This window comes from Bemisia tabaci, chromosome 8 (genome assembly GCF_918797505.1).
Source record: "Bemisia tabaci chromosome 8, PGI_BMITA_v3".
In the NCBI taxonomy this organism is placed as follows: Eukaryota; Metazoa; Arthropoda; class Insecta; order Hemiptera; family Aleyrodidae; genus Bemisia; species Bemisia tabaci.
Genome location: NC_092800.1, coordinates 9,176,663 through 9,196,854, shown reverse-complemented (window position 1 = coordinate 9,196,854; position 20,192 = coordinate 9,176,663). Strand labels below are relative to the sequence as shown.

General features: G+C 38.2%; 1 protein-coding gene across 2 annotated transcripts; it reads left to right on the top strand.

Moving 5' to 3' along the window:
- Window positions 1-1,154: 1,154 nt before the first annotated feature.
- On the top strand, window positions 1,155-18,845 carry LOC109043232 (cytochrome P450 4g1). 2 transcript variants are annotated; one of them, XM_072303293.1, is made up of 7 exons: window positions 1,155-1,442; window positions 3,048-3,154; window positions 5,262-5,352; window positions 7,545-7,733; window positions 8,624-8,693; window positions 10,191-10,321; window positions 13,390-13,564. In XM_072303293.1, the coding sequence occupies exons 1-7, from the start codon at window positions 1,247-1,249 to the stop codon at window positions 13,398-13,400; spliced, it is 795 nt and encodes a 264-aa protein (XP_072159394.1). In that variant the 5' UTR covers window positions 1,155-1,246; the 3' UTR covers window positions 13,401-13,564. The 2 variants fall into 2 exon arrangements, with proteins under 2 accessions (XP_072159394.1, XP_072159395.1); XM_072303294.1 differs by lacking the exons at window positions 1,155-1,442; window positions 3,048-3,154; window positions 5,262-5,352; window positions 7,545-7,733; window positions 8,624-8,693 and adding exons at window positions 14,276-14,344; window positions 16,821-16,989; window positions 17,470-17,652; window positions 18,642-18,845 and having other exon boundaries at window positions 10,212-10,321; window positions 13,390-13,569.
- Window positions 18,846-20,192: the final 1,347 nt, after the last annotated feature.

Below are 20,192 nucleotides of genomic sequence, written 5' to 3'. Positions count from 1 at the left end.
ATCCATAGAAGAAGACATTAAAATAAGTGAGTAAAATAAGTGAACCGCATCATCGAAAGTCACGTTTTTAAGCAAGATTTTTTTTTTCTAGATTGCCTTTTAGACCAACGATTGGTCTAGTAACGATTCTCTCTAAAAATGCCATGATCGCGTAGACTCTGGCTTTTCTTGCAAGTGGAAAATTCTAATTTTTCGAGACTAGATAATGATAATTTTTCGTGACGTTAAATATTTTGTTAAAAAGTTGATTTTATTTAATCAATTCGTCGTATGAATCATGTGTTACGTAATTTTTTCTTTCTTTTTTTTTCTGCTGGTTTAATGGCTTCGTGTCTAGCATCTTCAGCCAACTTTAGAGTCCGTAGACATCGTGGGATCTCCATGCTCCAGGCTTTTCCAATTTTCAGGGATTAGTGCCGAGGAGAATCTGTTTCAGCAGATCTACTCGTCAATTCCGTGAAAACTAGACGCCACCACCGGGATTCGAACCCGGGAACTATTGACCTAGAGTCAGGCGCGCTGACCACTAGGCCAATCTGGCCGGCTACGTGAAATTTTGAGAAGAAAATATATGCCAGGGTGCTCAAATTTATAACTCACTTAGTGATCCATTATAATTCATAGCGCAGCCTGACAATGTTAGCCCGACGTACGAAGATCTAAAACTAAAATAAACTCTTTATAAATTAATAACGAATTGTTGACTTTTTTTGCATCTGATTCGATAACAAGTCAAACCTTTTCAAGGAGCGATGAAACTACCTTGAGCACACTCACAAAAACGAGAAAGCAATAATCTATAAGGCTACCGCGCTGGTAAAACCGAATGTTCGACGAAAACGATAAAAAATAGAAGATACTCAACAAAAAAAGAACCAGTTGACCCTTCTATGGTCAGGTCGTGTTTTCAATAATTGATTGGCAAAATTGACAGTTTATCGAGTAGAGTTTGGGAACTGTGTCAACCGATAGCGCGATTATGTGCGAAGTGCTTTGATGCCCTACATAATATCGGAAGTAATTTTATGAAAAGGTGATTTGCTCGTTATACTGAATTCGCACTTTAAAACGTATACATCAAACTTTTGAGCAGCAAATAATAAATTGGGGATCGGTTATAGTGTGCCAGTGCATAGTTTGCTTCGAATATATATATAGTACTTTATTGCATCAACGCATCGCCAATCATCAATTTTGGTCTAGAGCTGTGATACGTTGTGTTTGATTGTGCGTTTATTCGTGTGCAATGGAAATATTAATCCCTGGACTGCCTGACGTCACTCGGGCACTGTTAAGTATCCTGTGCATCTGCTTGACCCTGATATGGGGCATCAATAAATGGAATAGCAGACATAAGGAGCTACTTGCTTCAAAGTTCCCTGGACCGACAGCTCTGCCAATCATCGGCAACGCGCTTACACTTTTGAACAAAACTCAATATGGTAAGTGACTATTTTGGAGTAAAATAGTAACATTAATCTTCAACTACTGCTCGACTGTTCAGCGTTCCAGACACGTTCAAAAGTAATTAGGGTTCTGGGAACAGGGCCCGTATCGAAGATTCGAGTTGGAACCTTATTTTTGCCGTCACGTCTCACATGCAGGTAAGTAATTTGTAGGATGAAAATTGACGAGTGCTGAAAATGAGGAAACACAGCGACTGTAAAATTAATTGGACGTATTTCTACCAAACAGACCTATGTGGAGGTGAGAAATATGGGGTATGCTCGTTAGTTCTCTTTGCGTAAGAGTGAATGAGAATATTAAAGCGCCAGTGACGTCAGCGGCAATGAAAAAGCGGCCCGGCGAGACGTCGTCGTCGTCGGCGTCGTCGTCGGGGGGCATTAACTCATGAGCCCTGTCCACAAGGCTCTCTTGCCATGCCCGCGGCTCATGAGTTCCGCATTCAGTTGGCACATAGGTCTGTTTGATAGAATGTAAAATCCCGCTTTTCCAATTCTTCAAAAGGAACCACGCCCACTTTTACATTGCTTCTTATGCAGATTTCTAGAGCACACCCCACATTTCTCACCTCCACATAGGTCTGTTTGGTAGAAATACGTCCAATTAAAAGAAATAAAATAATAAAAAGAAAAATCCATGATGAGCCCTTTTTCTGGAGATTGACTGGTGGTAAAGGTATATTATGTAACTTAGGAAGATCTTTTTAGCCTATGCTGCCATGCTAAGGAAGAACGCCGTATGAACATTCGAGAGTTGCCAAATTTCTTTCGATAAAGCGCTCATTTCTTAAGAAAGTTATGAATATTTTCCCTTGAAATTTACAGGACTTTTTGGTGGAATTGCGAGGAAAATATTCTGAAAAATTGGATGAAAAATATTCATAAGTTTACCAGGAAATTTGGCAATGCCTGAAGGCTCATACAACGTTCTTGCCATTAGTCTCTCTCGCAGATAAGTGCTTTTACGGGTGGGTCAGAAATTTCAGTTCCTTATTGCAAAATTAGGTCCAGTTATCCTTCTGTTTTATTTGTTTCTTATAGTTTTTCTAAAGCCTAAGGTGAAGTTATGAACTTCTGGGGGTTGCATATTTGTTTTAAAATTGTTTATCTTAAAACTTTTCCAACGTTTTCTTTTGTTGACAATGGTAGGCAAAAATAATTTTACTTGTAACAAGGAGGAATGTTTTTCCCTTCCGAACAAGATGTGAGTGAAAACATCGGAATTTCTTTTCTGATGATGGGTTTCATTTTTGCTCGGTGTTTTTAGCTGCCTTGCGGGGCTCAAACGTAAGAACAAAATTCAATTAGTTGTGTAATTGACCTATTCTCGAGAACCCCAATAAAAAATTGGACATCCAGCAGTGCAACATACCATTGAAAAATCATCGAAAGATTCCTTATGATCACCCAGTGCTGCAAAATTTCCCATGAAGCCGTTTTTTGATTTTTTTCCTTTAAGAAGATGTGCAAATTTTGCACCAGATACAAAGATATTGTTTCTATGGATGGTCTTTGAGGAATTATCCAGGATATTTATGCAAATTGATAGTATTTTAGGTGCCTTTAATTTTGTTAATTTTCCAGACTTGTTATGGACCATTACTGGACTTTGTGAAGAGTATAGATCACCATTTAAATTCTGGCTCGGGAGTAAACTTCTAATTTTCATCACAAAACCAGAAGATATCCAGGTAAAGAATTTATGAAGTTGCTGATCACCTTACGATTTTGCAACACTTACAAGTTTTCTGAAAAATAAGCATAATTGCATTGCTCTAAAACACGTGTGTGATCTCAAAAATATTGCCAACCAATCATTGGTTGTTATTAAAACCACGAAGATAGAAAAAAAATCAGAGAATTATGCCACGAATATAGAACTCTAATTATATTTTCCAGTCTAAACTATTCCACTGAAAGACATTGGAGCTTCATCAAGAACAAGAACAAGATATTTGGTCCTAGTTGTAGAGCCGAAAAGGTTTAATGATGGCGGGGGAGGGGGGTGTCAAAAATAATGAAGGAGAATTGCGTAATTAATGGGGGTGAATGAGATCAGAAGGGGATTTAGAAAATTGCTATAAGGAGCATAAGAAATATGGCCAGGGAAGACCGCGCCCTCGGGCTCTCCCTACGAGTAGAAAAAATTTACATTTTTTCTTCAAATAATAAGGCATTTTTGGGGGTTCATAAAAAGTGTGGATTTGGAAAATTGATTTTCCAAAAAATGTAGATGTTGCATGTGTGAGGAATTTGTGATTTGACAATTGATTCATATGTAAAAGTTCGCGAGAAATACGATGGTGCTACTGGTTTTTTTCTGAAATCAACTCCCAAGCTCAAAAAAAGCTCTCAAGTTGAGGCCAAAATGGAGGGGATATCCCACCCTACCCTGAGAGGTACATCAAAACAAACTCTCCATGCGAAGATAGGGAGCAAATACATTGGCAGGGTTGCCGTGTTTTCAGTTTTGGAGTCCCCAAATAAAGTAGCAGCCCTGTCAATGTATTTGCTCCCTATCTGTGCATGGAGAGTTTGTCTTGATGTAGAGGTGGACTCTCAGGGTAGGGTGGGATATCCTCTCCCATTTGGCCTCAACTTGAGAGCTTTTTTTGAGCTTGGGAGTTGATTTCAGAGGAAACCAGTGGCACCATCGTGTTTCTCACGAACTTTTACATTATAATCATCAATCAAATCGCAAATTCCTCACACACGCAACATCTCCATTGATGAGTGTAATAGAATAAAGAGGTCATTTTTGTTTTCGGCAGCTGAAAGTACGTGAGAACTGGCCCATAAGACATCTGCATAAAGTAATTTTGTTGTCTTTTTGGATGGAAAACAAACGAACCAGTTTTACAAAAACGAGTATAGGCGGATTTCGTACGCCATTTAATTGGACAAACCTTTTTATCAGATCAGACGGAACGGAGAAATATCTATGATGCAATAGTGAAAGTCTATTGAGCGAGCTGAACACGAGGATACCTTTTGTTTATAAATTGAACAATTATTGGAGGAGATATGACGAAATAATCTAGTCTGCTAAAATAAAAATACATGTGTTTAAGTGGGAAACGCCCACAAATGACGTTACTAGGCGGGAAAATTTCTCACTATTAAATCTATTTTTACCACATTTCCAATGTAAGAGAAAAAATTATAAAAAAAATACTTCAAAATGCACTCTCAGGCGAGGCAATAAAAGCTGTCCGAGCAGATACTCCATTGATGCGCGAATGTTACGGAGACGGAATGAGTGTTTTGAACCTTGCCGCACTACAGCGCGTAACTATTATTGCTCTCAAGCCGTTCAAATTGCCTGAGCGAGCTTTTAAGGCGAACTGGTCGGAAATGCCGGCCATTACTGTAAGCGTTGTAATGGAGCTCAGGCACCCACCAAAAATTTGCGATCGAAGCAATATTTCATTCATGAAAAACGGGAGAAACACGATGATACGGTTTTCCCAGAGAGGAACTTCAAAGTTCAAAAAAGCTCTCTAAATTGTGGTCATAACCGAGGGGATCCCTGCACTGCCACGAGAGACCGCTTTCTTATCCCGGCGTTTAAGTCTCCAAAAATATGCATCCATTCCCAGTGGCACTCCCTTATTTCATTCAAATCTCCCTGTCGCCGTCCTTTCACTGGGCGTCTCTTTCATCTCCTCCTAGGAGGAGCCCAATCTAGCATCTCCTTTGGCAGCCTCTCTTCCGTCATCTTGTCAACATGACCGTACCAGAAAAGACCGGAAAATTATGTCATAATCCGATAATTTTTCTTTTTGTTGAATTTTGCAGATTATTTTGAACAGTTCCAAGACATTAGGCAAAGATGATGTTTATAAGTTTTTTGAGGCAGCGGCAGGCGCCGGTCTGGTTACAGCACCACGTACGTAAATACAGGTTCAGCAAAATTATTATATCATACATTAAAGAGCTCATCTGCAATTTGATGCGCCTAATCAGCATTTGGTTTTGACAAAGCTTTCTTTTAAACATAGAATGCGCAGTATTAAAAACGTCATGTCACACCCTTACTCGTACACTACTCTTTAAACCACGTAAAATCTCTTTTTCAAAAATTTGAAGTAAGCCGATTTGATGGTCAAGAAGGTTTGAGCTTAATTGACGGAGTAATTTCGCAACTACGTATTTCAGTTTGCGGCGTTACAGCCTTCCTATCCTAGTACATTTATCAAATGGAAAACTACTCTACGAAAATTCTTAAAAACTGCCTTGTTTAATCTTTTCTGTATCCCAAGCAAATTCTGCAAAAACTTCAAGGAATGATATAGATTTGTTATCTTTTACAAAAAAAAAAAAAAAAAAGAAGCCGAGATTTTCAAAAACTGCAAACGAGATACGTGGTTGCGGACTAACATCGTCAAATGCTGTTTACCTCCTCTTCAATATTTTCTATATGAGATGATGTTTACAATACAAAAGTTACAAATTGACTTCTGAGTCAAATCTTACCGTTCGCAATCAACATCGATTGAATCCGGTTTTGTCGGACAAGAAAAGGAGATCTATGAGTACCCTCAGGCCCGCCACATCCCATCTCGGGCCCTGGTGCCAGTTTTAAGGCCCGGGCCCCCAGCACAAAGAGGGCCCGGGGGCCTCCCCCGCGAAATGTTTAAAATGTTAAATCTACTTGGACGCATTTTTGGAGCTCCCATTACGGAAATTTTCCATCAGTTTCTGCAGAATAATTACGCTTTTTTTTTTTTTTTTTTTTTTTTTTTTTTTTTTTACTTTTAACACAAAATACTTTCGGATTGTTGCATTCAAAATATCTGGAAATTTTTTTCAGGGGGGGGGGGCAGATGATACTATTTTCAAACTAGGGGGGTTCAAGCCCCCCTGGACTCCCCTTTCGTACGTCTATGGCAAGGAAGTTGAGCCATTGAAGTCGAGAATGCCCAGACTGCAGACTCTTCGCATCCGACGACGGAAGAAAATGAAACGCAGTTACGAAAAATATCAATCTATACTAAAAATCTTGAAAACAGATATAAATCTTTAAAAAAGTAAGAAAAATACTACAGTGCCCCAGCGTGTTTTTGAAAATTTATTCACCTTTGGCGAAATTTTTCACTTTTCCTTGCGAGACAAGGGTTACATGTGAATTCGTAGTGGCTCTTCACCAGTGGCACGGGCCCTTCCAGGACCCCGAAACCATGGACCCAGTATCCCCCCCCCCCCTTGTGGCGGGCCTGAGTACTCTTTTAATAAACTGCGAAGAATACCTATATTCTGAGAAACAAGCCTGAAACGGGTAGTGTGTATCACCCTGTTGCACCATAGTACTGCAGCTAACAAGCCTCGTTCCTACACTAAAGCTGCAGTAATATTAAGTAAAAAAAGGTAAGGAAGGAGCAAATGGATAACTCTTTGGCTCTGAAGTGATGTAAGCTTCAATTGATAATCAATGCACTAATAAATCGTCAACTTTCTGCCAAAGTATCACAAGATCCATGCGACTTTCAAAAGTTTCCGCCGCCATTTTATTTTTTTACAGAGAAAATGTTCGACAAAGCTGTCAAAAATGTCACTGAATTTTCTTAGTGCTGCTAATTAATTCAGTGAAATTTTCAATAAGCAGATTCAACAATTTCTCTGGAAGAAAATGAAATGGCATGAAATTTTAAAACATCGTATGGCGCTTGCGATACTTTGGCCGGAAAGTAACGAAATAAACTTTTGCTAACATTTCGGTCCAGAAATGGACACCTCAGCATTATATCAGTGTTACTTAATGGATAGTAAATCGTTAGGTAATCATTTGATAAAAGTTATATAATGAATTAATAACGATGAGGTAACCATAGTAACGATTACTTAAAATCCTCCTCAAAAAAAACTGACTGTTTTACTTAATCATTAATAAAGGGTTACTTAATCGTGAAGTAAACGTGAATTCATCATTACTTTAAGCTTAATTTAGGCTTACTTCACGTTAACTTTTTTCTTACTTAATCTTGAAATCCAAATGCTACATGGGAAGGAGTGCAGTATCAAAAAATGTATTGGGAGCCAATCGAAATGACTCCACATGCTCTTTTTACTCTCTGATTTCAGTCGAAAAATGGAAGAAAACTCGAAAAGTACTTACGCCATCTTTTGCCCCGAAAAAAATCACAAGATTTGTGCCTATAATGATCGAAAGAGCAACGATCATCTTACAAAAGATGCAACAACATTGTGGTAGTGGTGTCGAAGTAGATTTTTATCCGTACTTCTTCACGGCTTCATTTGACACACTCTGTGGTGAGCTACCAATTTTAAGCAAGCTATATCCTCTATTTTAATACCGTTAAAAAAAAATAAAAAGCGTTTAACATCGAAAAGTAACGAAGGAAGCTATGAGGTCTGAATCAATTATTTATCTAGCCACCTGGGCAGCCTATTTTTTTTCTTTCTTTTTAAATTGTGTGTTAAGTTGAATGCAGATCCCTATTTTTGTATTGTGCAATTAATTACGCCAATGGGATATGTTTTGGGTCCCTAGCGACCCTGTATATATTTTTATAATAATAAAAATAAAAGGACGGCGTTATTCGGCAGTAGGGTGCGTTTATCCGTGCGTTATAACGTTTTATCCGACGGTACCGTACCGCTGAATGACGTTTTATCCGACGGTACCGTACCACCTAATAACGTTTTATTCGACTGTACTGTACTGCCAAATAACCACTTCGGAAATAAAAGAATAAAACATAAAATATTCCTATATGCGTAATATCGTTGGAAAGAGGGAGATTTTCTTTTGTTCCAACAAGAAATTCCAGGTGTCGTAGTATATTTGACAGAGATCCTCGTTGGTCTGATAGGAAATTTTTCGTGATATATTTCGTGGTTGAAAAAAAGTACACCTAAAATTTTTGGTCGTACTGTAATCCAATCCCAAGAACTTGAGTTTCTTGGGATTTTTCATGATGAGCATTGAAATGTCCTGCACGTAATGAAAGAATTTCAAACGACCATTAATAAGTGCCATAAAAAATCAATTCTAGAGGCAAAAAAAGCTTCCTCGGGGCCTAGAAACGGGAAGTGAGGTTTAATATCTCAAAAACATGCATGCTATGGAAACATGTAATTTAAATCAAAATTCCAAAACATTCAATCACATGGAAACAACTGGTACGTTTCTTTTTCAGAAGCGTCTTTTGGGGTTCAGGTTGACTCTCAGCTAGGCCGAAGTCGGGATTGGGCACAAGATATGTTTCGGTAAGAATCTGTCATCTATAAATTAATTTCATTTATTCTTTTTCCATTAACATAAAATCGCGATTTTTCAAAATACATCAAAGTGAGAGAGAAAAAATACTCTCAAGTCAATAATTCTCAAATACTTCAATTCTGGAAATGAAGGTCCTTTAACATTTGGAGAGAATATCTTTTTGTTATTCTCCACACGATATAAAATGTTCCAGCAATCACTGCACTCATATCCGAATTCCGAGAAACTCGGCAGCTAGAGACAAATCTAGCGGCTCATGCGCTGCCAAACATCGGCCAAACTACCGAAAAATTCTCATAAGGCTGCCAGTTACAAGCAATTTGGTCGAATTTTGACATCCAGGACCGTATAAAGCTTTACTCCAGCTGCCGAACGCTTCGGATTGCAGATATTACCGAAAAATGTCTTATTGTGTATGCACTATATATGAAGTACAAGTTCTTGTTATTTTGTAAATATTGGGGGGCCTAGGCACATTTACAAACAGTTTTGAAAATTTCATCTTCAGTCTTTAAAACATGATTTTGCTCAATTATTAAAATACATAGACCTATAAATTTTAGGATCTTCATTATTTTCTTATATAATTTTAATGATTCCTATAATTTGTTCCGGCTGCGTTAAGAATAATCTTAAAACGAAATCTTTTAGGTAAGTGTTTTATAGACGATCTACTTTTTTCTATGAAACGGGATACGGCACGCTCAATATTTTGTCCCTCCTTTTTGCTCACTTAAATCATGTGACAATATTGATCAGTTTATCGATTTAAATATTATCTGTCTGTTTTACGTCTAGAAGGGAGGGGTTTTTTTCATTTTAAGAATATAATACAAAGGTCTAATCATTTTGCTTCAAAATCAATTTGCCTCTGAATCCAAAAATAGCTCAGATGTTTTTTCTCCGCCAACCAATTACTTATTTGCCTACTTACTTATTTATTACTTTTTTTCTTTTTTGTAAAGTTCGATTTTAAAACGATAGGTACGCATTTTTTAAGGAGAGCAAAGATCCTTTTTGAAAAACTCGATTTTACGATATAATATGTCGATGATGAAGAACGTCTGAGACGCTCGTTTCGAATTCCACAGCACGAAATCCGGTTACAAATCAAGGAAGGTTTACTCGAATTTTTAAGGAAAATCATACTCAGCACTAAAAAAACATATGAAAACCATTCAATTAGTTCAGAAAATAGAAATTGCCCTAAATTTTCAGGCCTGAGTTATGAATAGTTAGCGGTGTAAACATTAGCCGTGAGTTCCATTTCCTGCTTTCTATAAACAGCAGTTATATGATATGTACACGGAAGTAGAATCCCCTTATATAAATTCAATATTTTTAACTTTCGAGGACAAATGATCGGTTTCTATTCCGGAATTTCCAGAGAAACTGCAGTTTTTATGAACCAATCATAGTTTGCCCCACGGCTGCTGTAAACGTCTATTTCTAAATAATTAATTGGTTCTTTCAAATTAACCTAGAATTGCGCCACTTTTAACGAAACGACTTTTTGCACCATGGTTGCATGTGGACTACATTTATGAAAAAACAAATGCTGCAAAGAAGATGAAAAAGTTCTCTGACGATTTTCGAGAATTCAGCAAGAACGCAAGTATTCAATTACACACTTCATAAACTTAACATTCAAATTGTATATTTTAATAACGTACATGTTTCTTAGAATCGTTTATTTCATGACATGGTTTTTATCTGGTCATAATTTTTAATTTAGTTGAATTTGGTTCAGTTACTTTAAAAAACAACAACATGTTGCAATCGAAACACCATGTGTTTCGAGGTATGGCATTACCATGTTTGAACACTTATTTCAATATGTATTTGGAACAGTAATTTTGAATGAATGAAATAGTACTTGGACGGTTGCTTTCCCTAATGCTTCGAACATCAGTCAAACATTTTAAGTCAAAAATTAAATGAAAATTAAGGTACCTAAATACATTAGTTTATTTTACTCACACAAATATAGCTTTGTCATTTTCTTTTATACATGAGAAAAAAACAAAACATATATTACGTACAATCAGAATTAATACTTGCCTCTGTGATAGGAGAACATCTTTAGATCAGAGTTTCAAGGGTTTTCAGTCAAAGGGTAAAAAAAAAAAAAAAAAAAAAAAAACAAGCAGTGAACTCCAACACAATGTGTTGATAAGGCGCGTCATTAACTCGCACATATCAACCCCTTTAGTTTTCATTTACAGAGATTTCAAAACAGGCAAACAGCACAACAAGAGAATTCACGATCCAACACTGCGAGGTCAAAGACGCACCTTGACGAGACCGTGTATTGTGAATGTAGAAAGCTATTCGATCGAATTTAAGTTTTTTGATCTGCCTCAAGCAAAATCTTATCAGATTCTTGAAGAAAAGTGCTACGGAATAATTTAAGCGAAGAAAGGAAAAATTCTGTCGAACTCCTCGAAGATAAAGTCGATTTAAAGGTATTCTGGGGCTAAAATACCCAAATCACCGGTAGTAAAAATCCCGTTATATTATTGAAAAGAAATTGACTCGATATAAATGCAATTGCATTAAAGACGTCTTGATTTTGTTATTTTAAACGTCTTTCCATGCAAAGAAGTTCAACCATGTCGTTGCTTTATTCATTCATGAATTGAAAGTAAGCAATCTACATCCCGAAAATCTACTGATTTGCCGTAAAAAATTGCAGAAACTTGATATACCAGGTCGATGCACCCACTCGTTGAATTTACCAACCAATTTCGTGAGTGCAAATGTGTAAAAATCAATATGCTATAGTCATTTTGGGTGCATTTATTTTTCATGAAACAATAATAATTTCAATCCCGAAAAACCATCAATTTTCCGTATAAAATCGAAAAAATCAAAATATGTCGACTCCTCGACGTGAAAATTAGATTCTACGTGTGTAAATACTTATGTATCGATATGCTGAACAGAAACTATGTGTGGACACAGTCAGAAGCCCGCGGCAACATTAATTCAACAGAAAAACTGTAAAAATTAGATCGAATTTTAGCCGCTTTGCCCGCCTCTCCTCGTTACTTACAACAAACCGTTCTTATACTCATCTCAAAATTTTTCTCAGAGCTTTGGGTTATTATCAGCTTCCATTTAAACTCCGGTTCGATGGCCGAATCGCTGCCAAAAAAGCAAGCCACTGTTGAAGGGTTCTATGAGAAATTCGTGATATTATCGGCTCTCAGGAAATCACCCCATGTCTAAAATTTGTGGTATAAATGTTTAAGTTCTTAAAATAATCGTATTCAAGAAACTAAGGAATTAAACTGTGGAGTCAATTTCTTTTTAATAATATAACGGGATTTACTACCGGTGATTTAGCTATTATAGCCCCAAAATACTTTTAAAGCGGCTTTGCGTTCCAGAATCTCGACGGAATTTTTTTTTTTTTTTTGGCTTAAACGATTCAAGAGACACTGTAGTTAAAAATATAACGATTTTTCGATTTGGACGTATAAAAAATGTTTAACTCGTTCAGGCACACCGTGTATTGTATGGAGTACTGCTGTTATTCGACCGTTGTCTTCAGGTCAAAATTCTTACAAAGAAGCCCCTTGCAAGAGGCGAATTTTTTGTAATTTCTCCCAGTTTTTTCAGCGTTAGGTATATAAATGAATTGCTTGTCAAATTCTGAGGTCAATTATATTTAATTGTAATTTATACTTTCTTTTTTTCCCCTTCATTTTATTTTTCGTATCGAGAAGTCGAGGTTTTGTTGATTTCTTCGGATTTCGATTACTGTAACTTCTCTTCTATTCGGCCGATTTTTATGAATGAGGTCTCTTTTTATTTGTGTTTTAACGGAGAGTAAGGACAAAATTGCTAAATACACGCGAAACAATTTTTTTTGAAAATTGGACGAATCCTAGCGTGACGGTGAAATGGTTAATGAAGCGTGAGTAATTGGGGTACGGGTATCGGCCGCGTTGGGACCCAAGGCGGCCCAAGGCCCATTGTTCTTCGTGACGCCGCGCGCCGACGCAGTGATCAGGAGCGTGGGGACGAGAGGGCTGAGTGGACTCCTGTATGAGCCAGGTTTAGCAAATGGTCTAATGAGTCTCGAGGCTCATCACAGATTGCACTCACCACTATCCTGCTGGCCCCGGCTATCAGAGCAAGGAGTACCAACTTTTGAAAAGGATAACAGTGGTGTGGAGATATATCAAAGCAACGTTTTGAACAAAACGGAGTGAGTGAAATTCTCATTCAAGGAGTGCCGAACTGGTCAGCCATCCTCGAATCAGTTCGCTTGCTTCCGCTTATATATGCATATTTTAAATCAGCGCGTCGTACTCTTAGGCTTTTTTTTAAAAAAACCAAGTAACGTAGACTCTTGGTATTCACTGCACATAAACTAGCGAGCCCCAGAATGAGAAACAACTTTAAATCATAATTATTGACGGATAAATAAACTTTTTACACGCTTTGGAAAATCTCAGAAGTTCGCGGTAGTCACTTTTCGGTAAGGAACTAAGGGACTCGGTTATTGTATCGAGCAGGGTTCGAAACGATCGCAAAGGCGGTATACTACGTATACGCGCCAAAAATTGCACGTACATCACACCCACACTCCAACCCACATATTCTGTACTATATATTTCTCTGCTACTGTATGTTTCTCTGCTCACTCGTTTTCGTATCTTGACCCTATTACAGGTAATCAATGAAAGGAGAAAACATTTTTCAAAAAACTGCGGCAACAATAATGATGATATGAATGGAGATATTGATTGTCCGGAGTATTTACTAGACGCCATCCACAATTCTCAAGAGGATAGCATCTACACTTATTCTGACACAGATAAAATAGATGAGGCTATAACTTTCATGATCGCGGTATGTTTCCTTACATTTTATTTTTGGCACTGAGCTGTGTTAACAACACCCGAGGCACGAAGCTTCTCAGGAGGTTGGACCGCGCAGAGGTCACGGGGCGTGCCCCTGGTTGCTTCAATAAAAAGGCCATGCAAATGCATTTAGATTCATTTATAATAAGCAAAAACACACATACTTTGTCTTTACATCCTGGTGACACTTACCAGGTGTTGAATTTCTACTCTTCTTCTTAAATGTAATCAGACAAAGAGGTCCTTTAGACGGAAACTGAAGTTGAAAATTGGAGTTGAAAAATTCTTCTTCCAATTTTTTATACAAAACGCCTCTCATCAGTCTCAAAAAAAAAACTGAGTCAAAATTTCACGTTGTAATTTTTTCATTGCCAAAAACGTCCTGAGATTCATCGAAATGAATCGCATCTAACGCTAGCAACATCGTTGCTAAGATGGAGGGCGTTTTTCTCAAAATCGCCGTGTTTTGCCCTAAAACTTTGAATTGCTTTTGAAGGGTCAATATTAGACAAGAAGACGGTCCAATTTTGAGTCGGTCATGTAATATAGATCTCCTAAAATTTTGATTCACATCAGAATCAAAATGGCCAGATTTTTCCACTTATTCAGAAATGACTGGCGAGGTCTCAGGTACTTTTTGACTGATGAATATTTACATGTTGTGAATGTTCTAATTTTAATTTAATTTTTTACAGGGAAGTGAAACCACGGCGCAAACCAACTGTTTTGTTCTGTTAATGCTAGCTATTCATCCCGAATATCAAGTGAGTCGGTAAAACTTATCTAATTTTGTATACAACTCGAAATCAGGGGCGGACTGGCTATGGGGGCGAGGAGGCGATTGCCCCCCCCCCCCAACAATTTGCCGCGGAGGTCCCGAAGGGGCCCCCGCGGCGAATTTTTTTCGAGTCATCGTTTTTTTCCCGTAATGTTGTAAGTTTCTTATCCTTTTCAACCACTAAAAGGCCCCAAATTCCTTAAAAATTTGTCTCTGAGAGACATGGAAGGTCGCATAAAGCATTTGTGATGAAGGGACCCCCGATGAATCCTGAGAATGGGTTATTTTGAAGTTCAAGTACTGTAGAATCCAACTCCAATAATGCCTACGTGTTTAGAAAGTGTAAAATTTTCAAAATTTACCGGGGCAGGGTCCCCGGCCCTTCTTGGAGGGGCCCCCGAACGATAGGAGGGGCCCTTACATTTAGGTCTCCTCCTAACTTTTCGACTACCAGTCTGCCCCTGTGTGCCGCTACTGCAGTTTTGACCGTTTAGGCCGTAGTATAAGGGCGCTAAAGCCAGGATTGTATTTCGCAAACAGATAATTATTGAAGAATAATTAAAAATTAAGATGCAGGAGCAATTTAACTAAATAATAAACGGAACTCAAATCTACAGTATCATGCAAAAAAATTTGGAAAATCTCGTCATGTAAATACAGAGGATTCGAAAACGCCTTCAATTGAAGCGTAATACCTCACGCCTTCCGGAGAGTTCAAATAGTTGTATCCCTGCGCCTTAGCAAGGCGATGGAAGTTTAATATTGAAGTAGCGTCCTCGCGTTGTTTTTCGGTTTTCCTGTGCCGCTACTTTAGTTTCAACCGTTAAGTCCTTGGTTTAAGGGCGCTAAAGCCAGGATTGTATTACGCAAAAAGATAATTTTTGCATAATAATTAAAAATTAAGATGCAGGAATAATTTAACTAAATAACAAAAGGAACTCAAATCTACAATAAAATGCAAAAAACGAACGTAGTTTAAGGGCGCTAAAGCCAGGGTTGTATTTCACAAATAGATAGTGTTTGCAGAATAATTACAAATTAAAGAGCAGGAGTAATTTAACTGAATAATAAAAGGAACTCACATCTACAATATAATGCATAACAATTTGGAAAATCTCGTTATGTAAATACAGAAGATTCGAAAACGCCTTCAATTGAAGCGTAATACCTCACGCGTTCCGGAGAGTTCAAATAGTTGTATCCCTGCTCCTTAGCAAGGCGATGGAAGTTTAATATTGAAGTAGCGTCCTCGCGTTGTTTTTCGGTTTTCCTGTGCCGCTACTTTAGTTTCAACCGTTAAGTCCTTGGTTTAAGGGCGCTAAAGCCAGGATTGTATTACGCAAAACAATAATTTTTGCATAATAATTAAAAATTAAGATGCAGGAATAATTTAACTAAATAACGAAAGGACCTCAAATCCACAATATAATGCAAAAAAATTTGGAAAATCTCGTCATGTAATACAGAAGATTCGTAAACGCCTTCAACTGAAACGTGATTACTCACGCGTTCCGGGGAGTTTAAATAGTTGTATCCCTGCGCCTTAGCAAGGCGATGGAAGTTTAATATTCAAGTAGCGTCCCCGCGTTGTTTTTCGGTTTTCCTGTGCCGCCAGGGGCGGACTGGCCATGGGGGCGGGGAGGCGATTCGCCCCCCCCCCCCAATAATTTGCCGCGGATGTCCCGAAGGGGCCCCCGCGGCGAATTTTTTTCGAGTCATCGTTTTTGTTGTAAGTGTCTTATCCTTTTCAATCACTAAAAGGCCCCGAATTCCTTGAAAATTTGTCTCTAAGAGACATGGAAGGTCGCCAAAAGCTTATGTGATGAAAGGACCCCTGACGAATCCTGAGAATGGGTTATTTTGAAGCTCAAGCACTGTAGAATCCAACTCCAATAATGCCTACGTGTTTAAAAAGTGTGAAATTTTCAAAATTTACCGGGGGAGGGCCCCCTCCTGTCGTTCGGGGGCCCCTACATTTAAGTCTCCTCCTAACTTTTCGACTACCAGTCCGCCCCTGCTCGAAATAGACAAGGATAAGAAAACGGGACATATCTTAATGTGTTATTCCCAAAAACAGCGTATCTGTTCAAGGATGAAGAATATTTAATCATTTAAAGTCTGTTTAAGAGCTGTAACGTATGTTAATTAGCAAAAAGAAGGGGCCACGGATGGATTAATACTTGATCCCCCTCCTCCTTGCTGCCAATGATTATATTACATTAATTTATTAAAATCAATTATGAAAATGATCTCTACCAAAAGATGATAAATGAACGCATTCGATGAAGTTCAAGGACAAAATCAAATCCTGAAATGCTGGATCCACGAAAGCTTCTTTACACAATGAATTTGACAATATTTTGTATACAAGTATGGTGATATTAATTTGAATGTTGAATGAGATCCACCATTCCAAACATTTTCAATGAACAAATAATTTATACTTATTTTTTGCATTGTAGGAGAAAGTTTTCGAAGAGCAGTATACTATTTTTGGAGACGCAGATACACCTATTACACCGGATGATCTGGATAAAATGGAATATTTAGAACAGGTCATTAAGGAAACCCTTCGCTTCTTCCCTGTGGTTCCTATTTTCGCGAGACATGCAGACGAGGACACAAAATTAAGTGAGTGGTGGCGTTTAAAACCTAATGGGTTAGTTACGCTGGTCACAGAATCGTGCCTTTTTTATATTGCATTCTTGTAGATCAGCTGATAAATGACAAGATCTATCCACGCAGCAACTTTCTACGTTCAAGATTAACATATATATACCGATTTGAAAAAGTCGGTTTAAGACGACATTCATCTTGGTAGTGACATAATTTTTTTTTTTTTTTTGCTCTTTTTGCTCTGGCAAATGTTTGCAACAGGCCCATTAGACTAATTTTAGGTGAATATGATGAAGCAGAGGCACATAACCTGGTTCGTTAAGTCATTTACCAATGTTGTCATGTAGTTGAAAGACTTTGTAAAGTCGTGGCTACTTAAATGCATGCCCTTGTCTGTTGGACATTCAGCAGTAAAACCCACATTTTGAGCTTTTTGAGGACAGGTTGCCATGTCTCAACAGTTGAAAATGATTGATAATACCTAACTGTTTTCAGCACAAAATTACGTTTTGCCGGCTGGTGCAACTGCGGTAATTTTTCCATTCTTCACGCATTATGATACAGAACTTTGGCCAGAACCAAACAAATTCAACCCGGATAATTTTACAGCTGAGAAAATGGCGAATAGACACAAGTATGCATTCATACCTTTTAGCGGTGGTGCTAGAGGATGTATTGGTAAGTCTGCAAAAAAAAGAGCATTACAAACTTTAGAGGACATTAATTGTGTTCTGGCCTTAATTTATTTATATTATATTATATTTATTCATACGGTAGAAAGACTTTAAGTCATTTTAAAGTTCTCTTGCCATGCCGACACATGAGTTTAGGAAGCCTCTTTCCAGACGTCAAATGCTAGAGTACCTGTATAGGGAGAGTAGCGACAGATCTGAAACTCCGAAAGTCCATCAGGCCTTCACCGATGCCTCCGCGAATAAAGTTAGGGCCCAAAAGGGCAGCCAACCTATGAATTTCGAATGTCCAGAGCGATTTACAAATACAATTGTTACGAACCGTCGTTTAGAAAGCATGTATTTGGTTTACTTTTTGCATAAATTTACTTATTTTTGCGAAAGAACGCTCATGTATGTACATTCTTAGCCATCTTGGTTAGAATTGAAATCTGTAGGCTGGCAGTGAAATTTTGTGTGTTAGAAGTTGCTCAGAATGGTGGCTGCACTTTTGGGCCCTATGCCCTCCATGAACCGATCTGTCGCTACTCTCCCTATACAGGTACTCTATCAAATGCTACAGATACGAGTAAAGCAGACGGGAGAAATGTGCTGATTTTCAAGAATAAGCATTACATCAAACACAATACCAATGAGAGAATTCTAAAGGCTGTTGACTGAGAAATATAATAAAAGTTGGATTATAGAGCGTTTTCTGATGAATCCTGCACATGAGACCGAGCGCATATCTATATTCGTTTTTGCGAGAGAGGTAAAAATAAGTCTATGGTCAGAAATTCACCCCAACCCACGGTCGAAATACGTGGATTCGTACTTTAGACATCGATATTAGATCAAAAGTTATCATATAGCGAGCAAACCTGATGTGCATATAGCTTCTTTCAATTTTATTCAAGTGCAATTGCTCTGTCTATAATAATTACGCTTAATTGAAATTGTGCGTCATTTTCCGATTAATTCTATCCTTGTTTACAGGTAACAAATATTCAATGATAGCCATGAAGACAACACTATCTATCTTTATACGGCAATTTCGAGTTAGCACAACTAAAAACCTTGAAGATATCGAAGTTTATCTGGACTTGGTGCTTCGATGTAAAGGTGGTTGGAGGATGAAGCTTGAACGAAGAATAAATCAGAAATCCTAAAATTGTCCGTTTTGTTTATTGATTTCTCATCCTTCCAGTCCTTTTAGACGAACTGTCCTGAAGACTCTCAAAGCTAACTAATAGCAAAATGGACGTATTTAAATAAAAAGGAGCTATACATCCATTCTGACATGAGCTCTGAGATCCACAAGAATATGATGTGTACCTATTACTAATACGAGTCTAATTGAAAAAAAATCAAACCCTAACATTGAGGGTGAAACTGACAAATCGTGAACCTCGTTTCTAGCGTTTCAAAATCTCTGCCGACATTTCAATTTATCAAAAGAGAATGAACCGACAGCGTTTCTTGAAATTTTTACAAAATATTCTTCGAGCGGCAAATGAAGATAAGGGAAGTTTTCCAAACATTTCATTGAGTATTGGGGACAGGATTCAATCATGATTCGCGTTTATGTTCTTTCACCGAGGATAACCTCACTTCTTCTTTAAGCTTTTGGGCAGGGCCGGATTTACCTACTTGCCGTCCATGGGCCGTCTGTATTTTGCCGTCCCCTTCTCATTCGTTTTGACACATCAATAAAAACCATCAAGTGAACGTACCGGATAGGAAGGGGTGCATAAGACGCGTTTACTCGTGTCGGACTTATTTTTTGCGGAAGACCTGTCAACACTACTAGCAAAATTTCACGGATCTTTGCGCGAAAGTTAAGTTCCGTAATCCTATCTCTGTATGGTTAAAGCCCTCCATTTATAGGAAATGAAGGAAAAAATTGTAGAGGAACAAATAAATGTGGTTTAAGAATTTTAACTTCCACCGCCGCGCCACGCTGACCGCACTGTATTTGACGCAATGCATGAAGTATTCATGCAGTCTTGTAGGCGCTATGCGTTTCGCGCCGACCGCGGCCGCTGCTGACCGCACCGTGTTTGACGCAATGCGTGAGGTATCCATGCAGTCTTGTAGGCGCTAATATGTGTTACATGCCAACCGCCGTACCTGGGGCTTCTCCTTTTCATCCCAAGTTCTCGACATCATTAGGTACTCTCTGCGCCGCGCCGCTCCTGGCCAAATTGCGCGCTTGGCTTCTCTCTTAACTCGACTAATTAAAGGTGCTGTTTCTTGTATCACCGAAAGACGACAAAATTAGAAATTACTATACCCTCAGGGAATGAGAGATTTTGTTACCTCTTCTCGTTTGTAATTTTTTTTTCTGAATCGTATTCTTTTTATACCTAAATTTAAAAAAATGCAAGACTTGCCGCCCCCTATTTGCCGCCATGGGTAACGGCCCATGTGTCCACGCCCTGAATGCGGCCCTGTTTTTGGGTTGTGTGTTTTTTCACATTTTAGCTATGCGCCTTAAGAAATTTGCGCTTTTGGGTGCCGCCCAAGCAAAAAAAAACCTCTCAGTGA

Coding starts and splice junctions, on each gene's coding strand:
- LOC109043232 (XM_072303293.1), top strand. CDS start 1,247: ATGGAAATATTAATCCCTGGACTGCCTGACGTCACTCGGGCACTGTTA. Junction 5,353..7,544: donor CGGTCTGGTTACAGCACCAC/GTACGTAAATAC, acceptor CTCTGATTTCAG/TCGAAAAATGGAAGAAAACT. Junction 7,734..8,623: donor TTCATTTGACACACTCTGTG/GTGAGCTACCAA, acceptor TTTCTTTTTCAG/AAGCGTCTTTTGGGGTTCAG.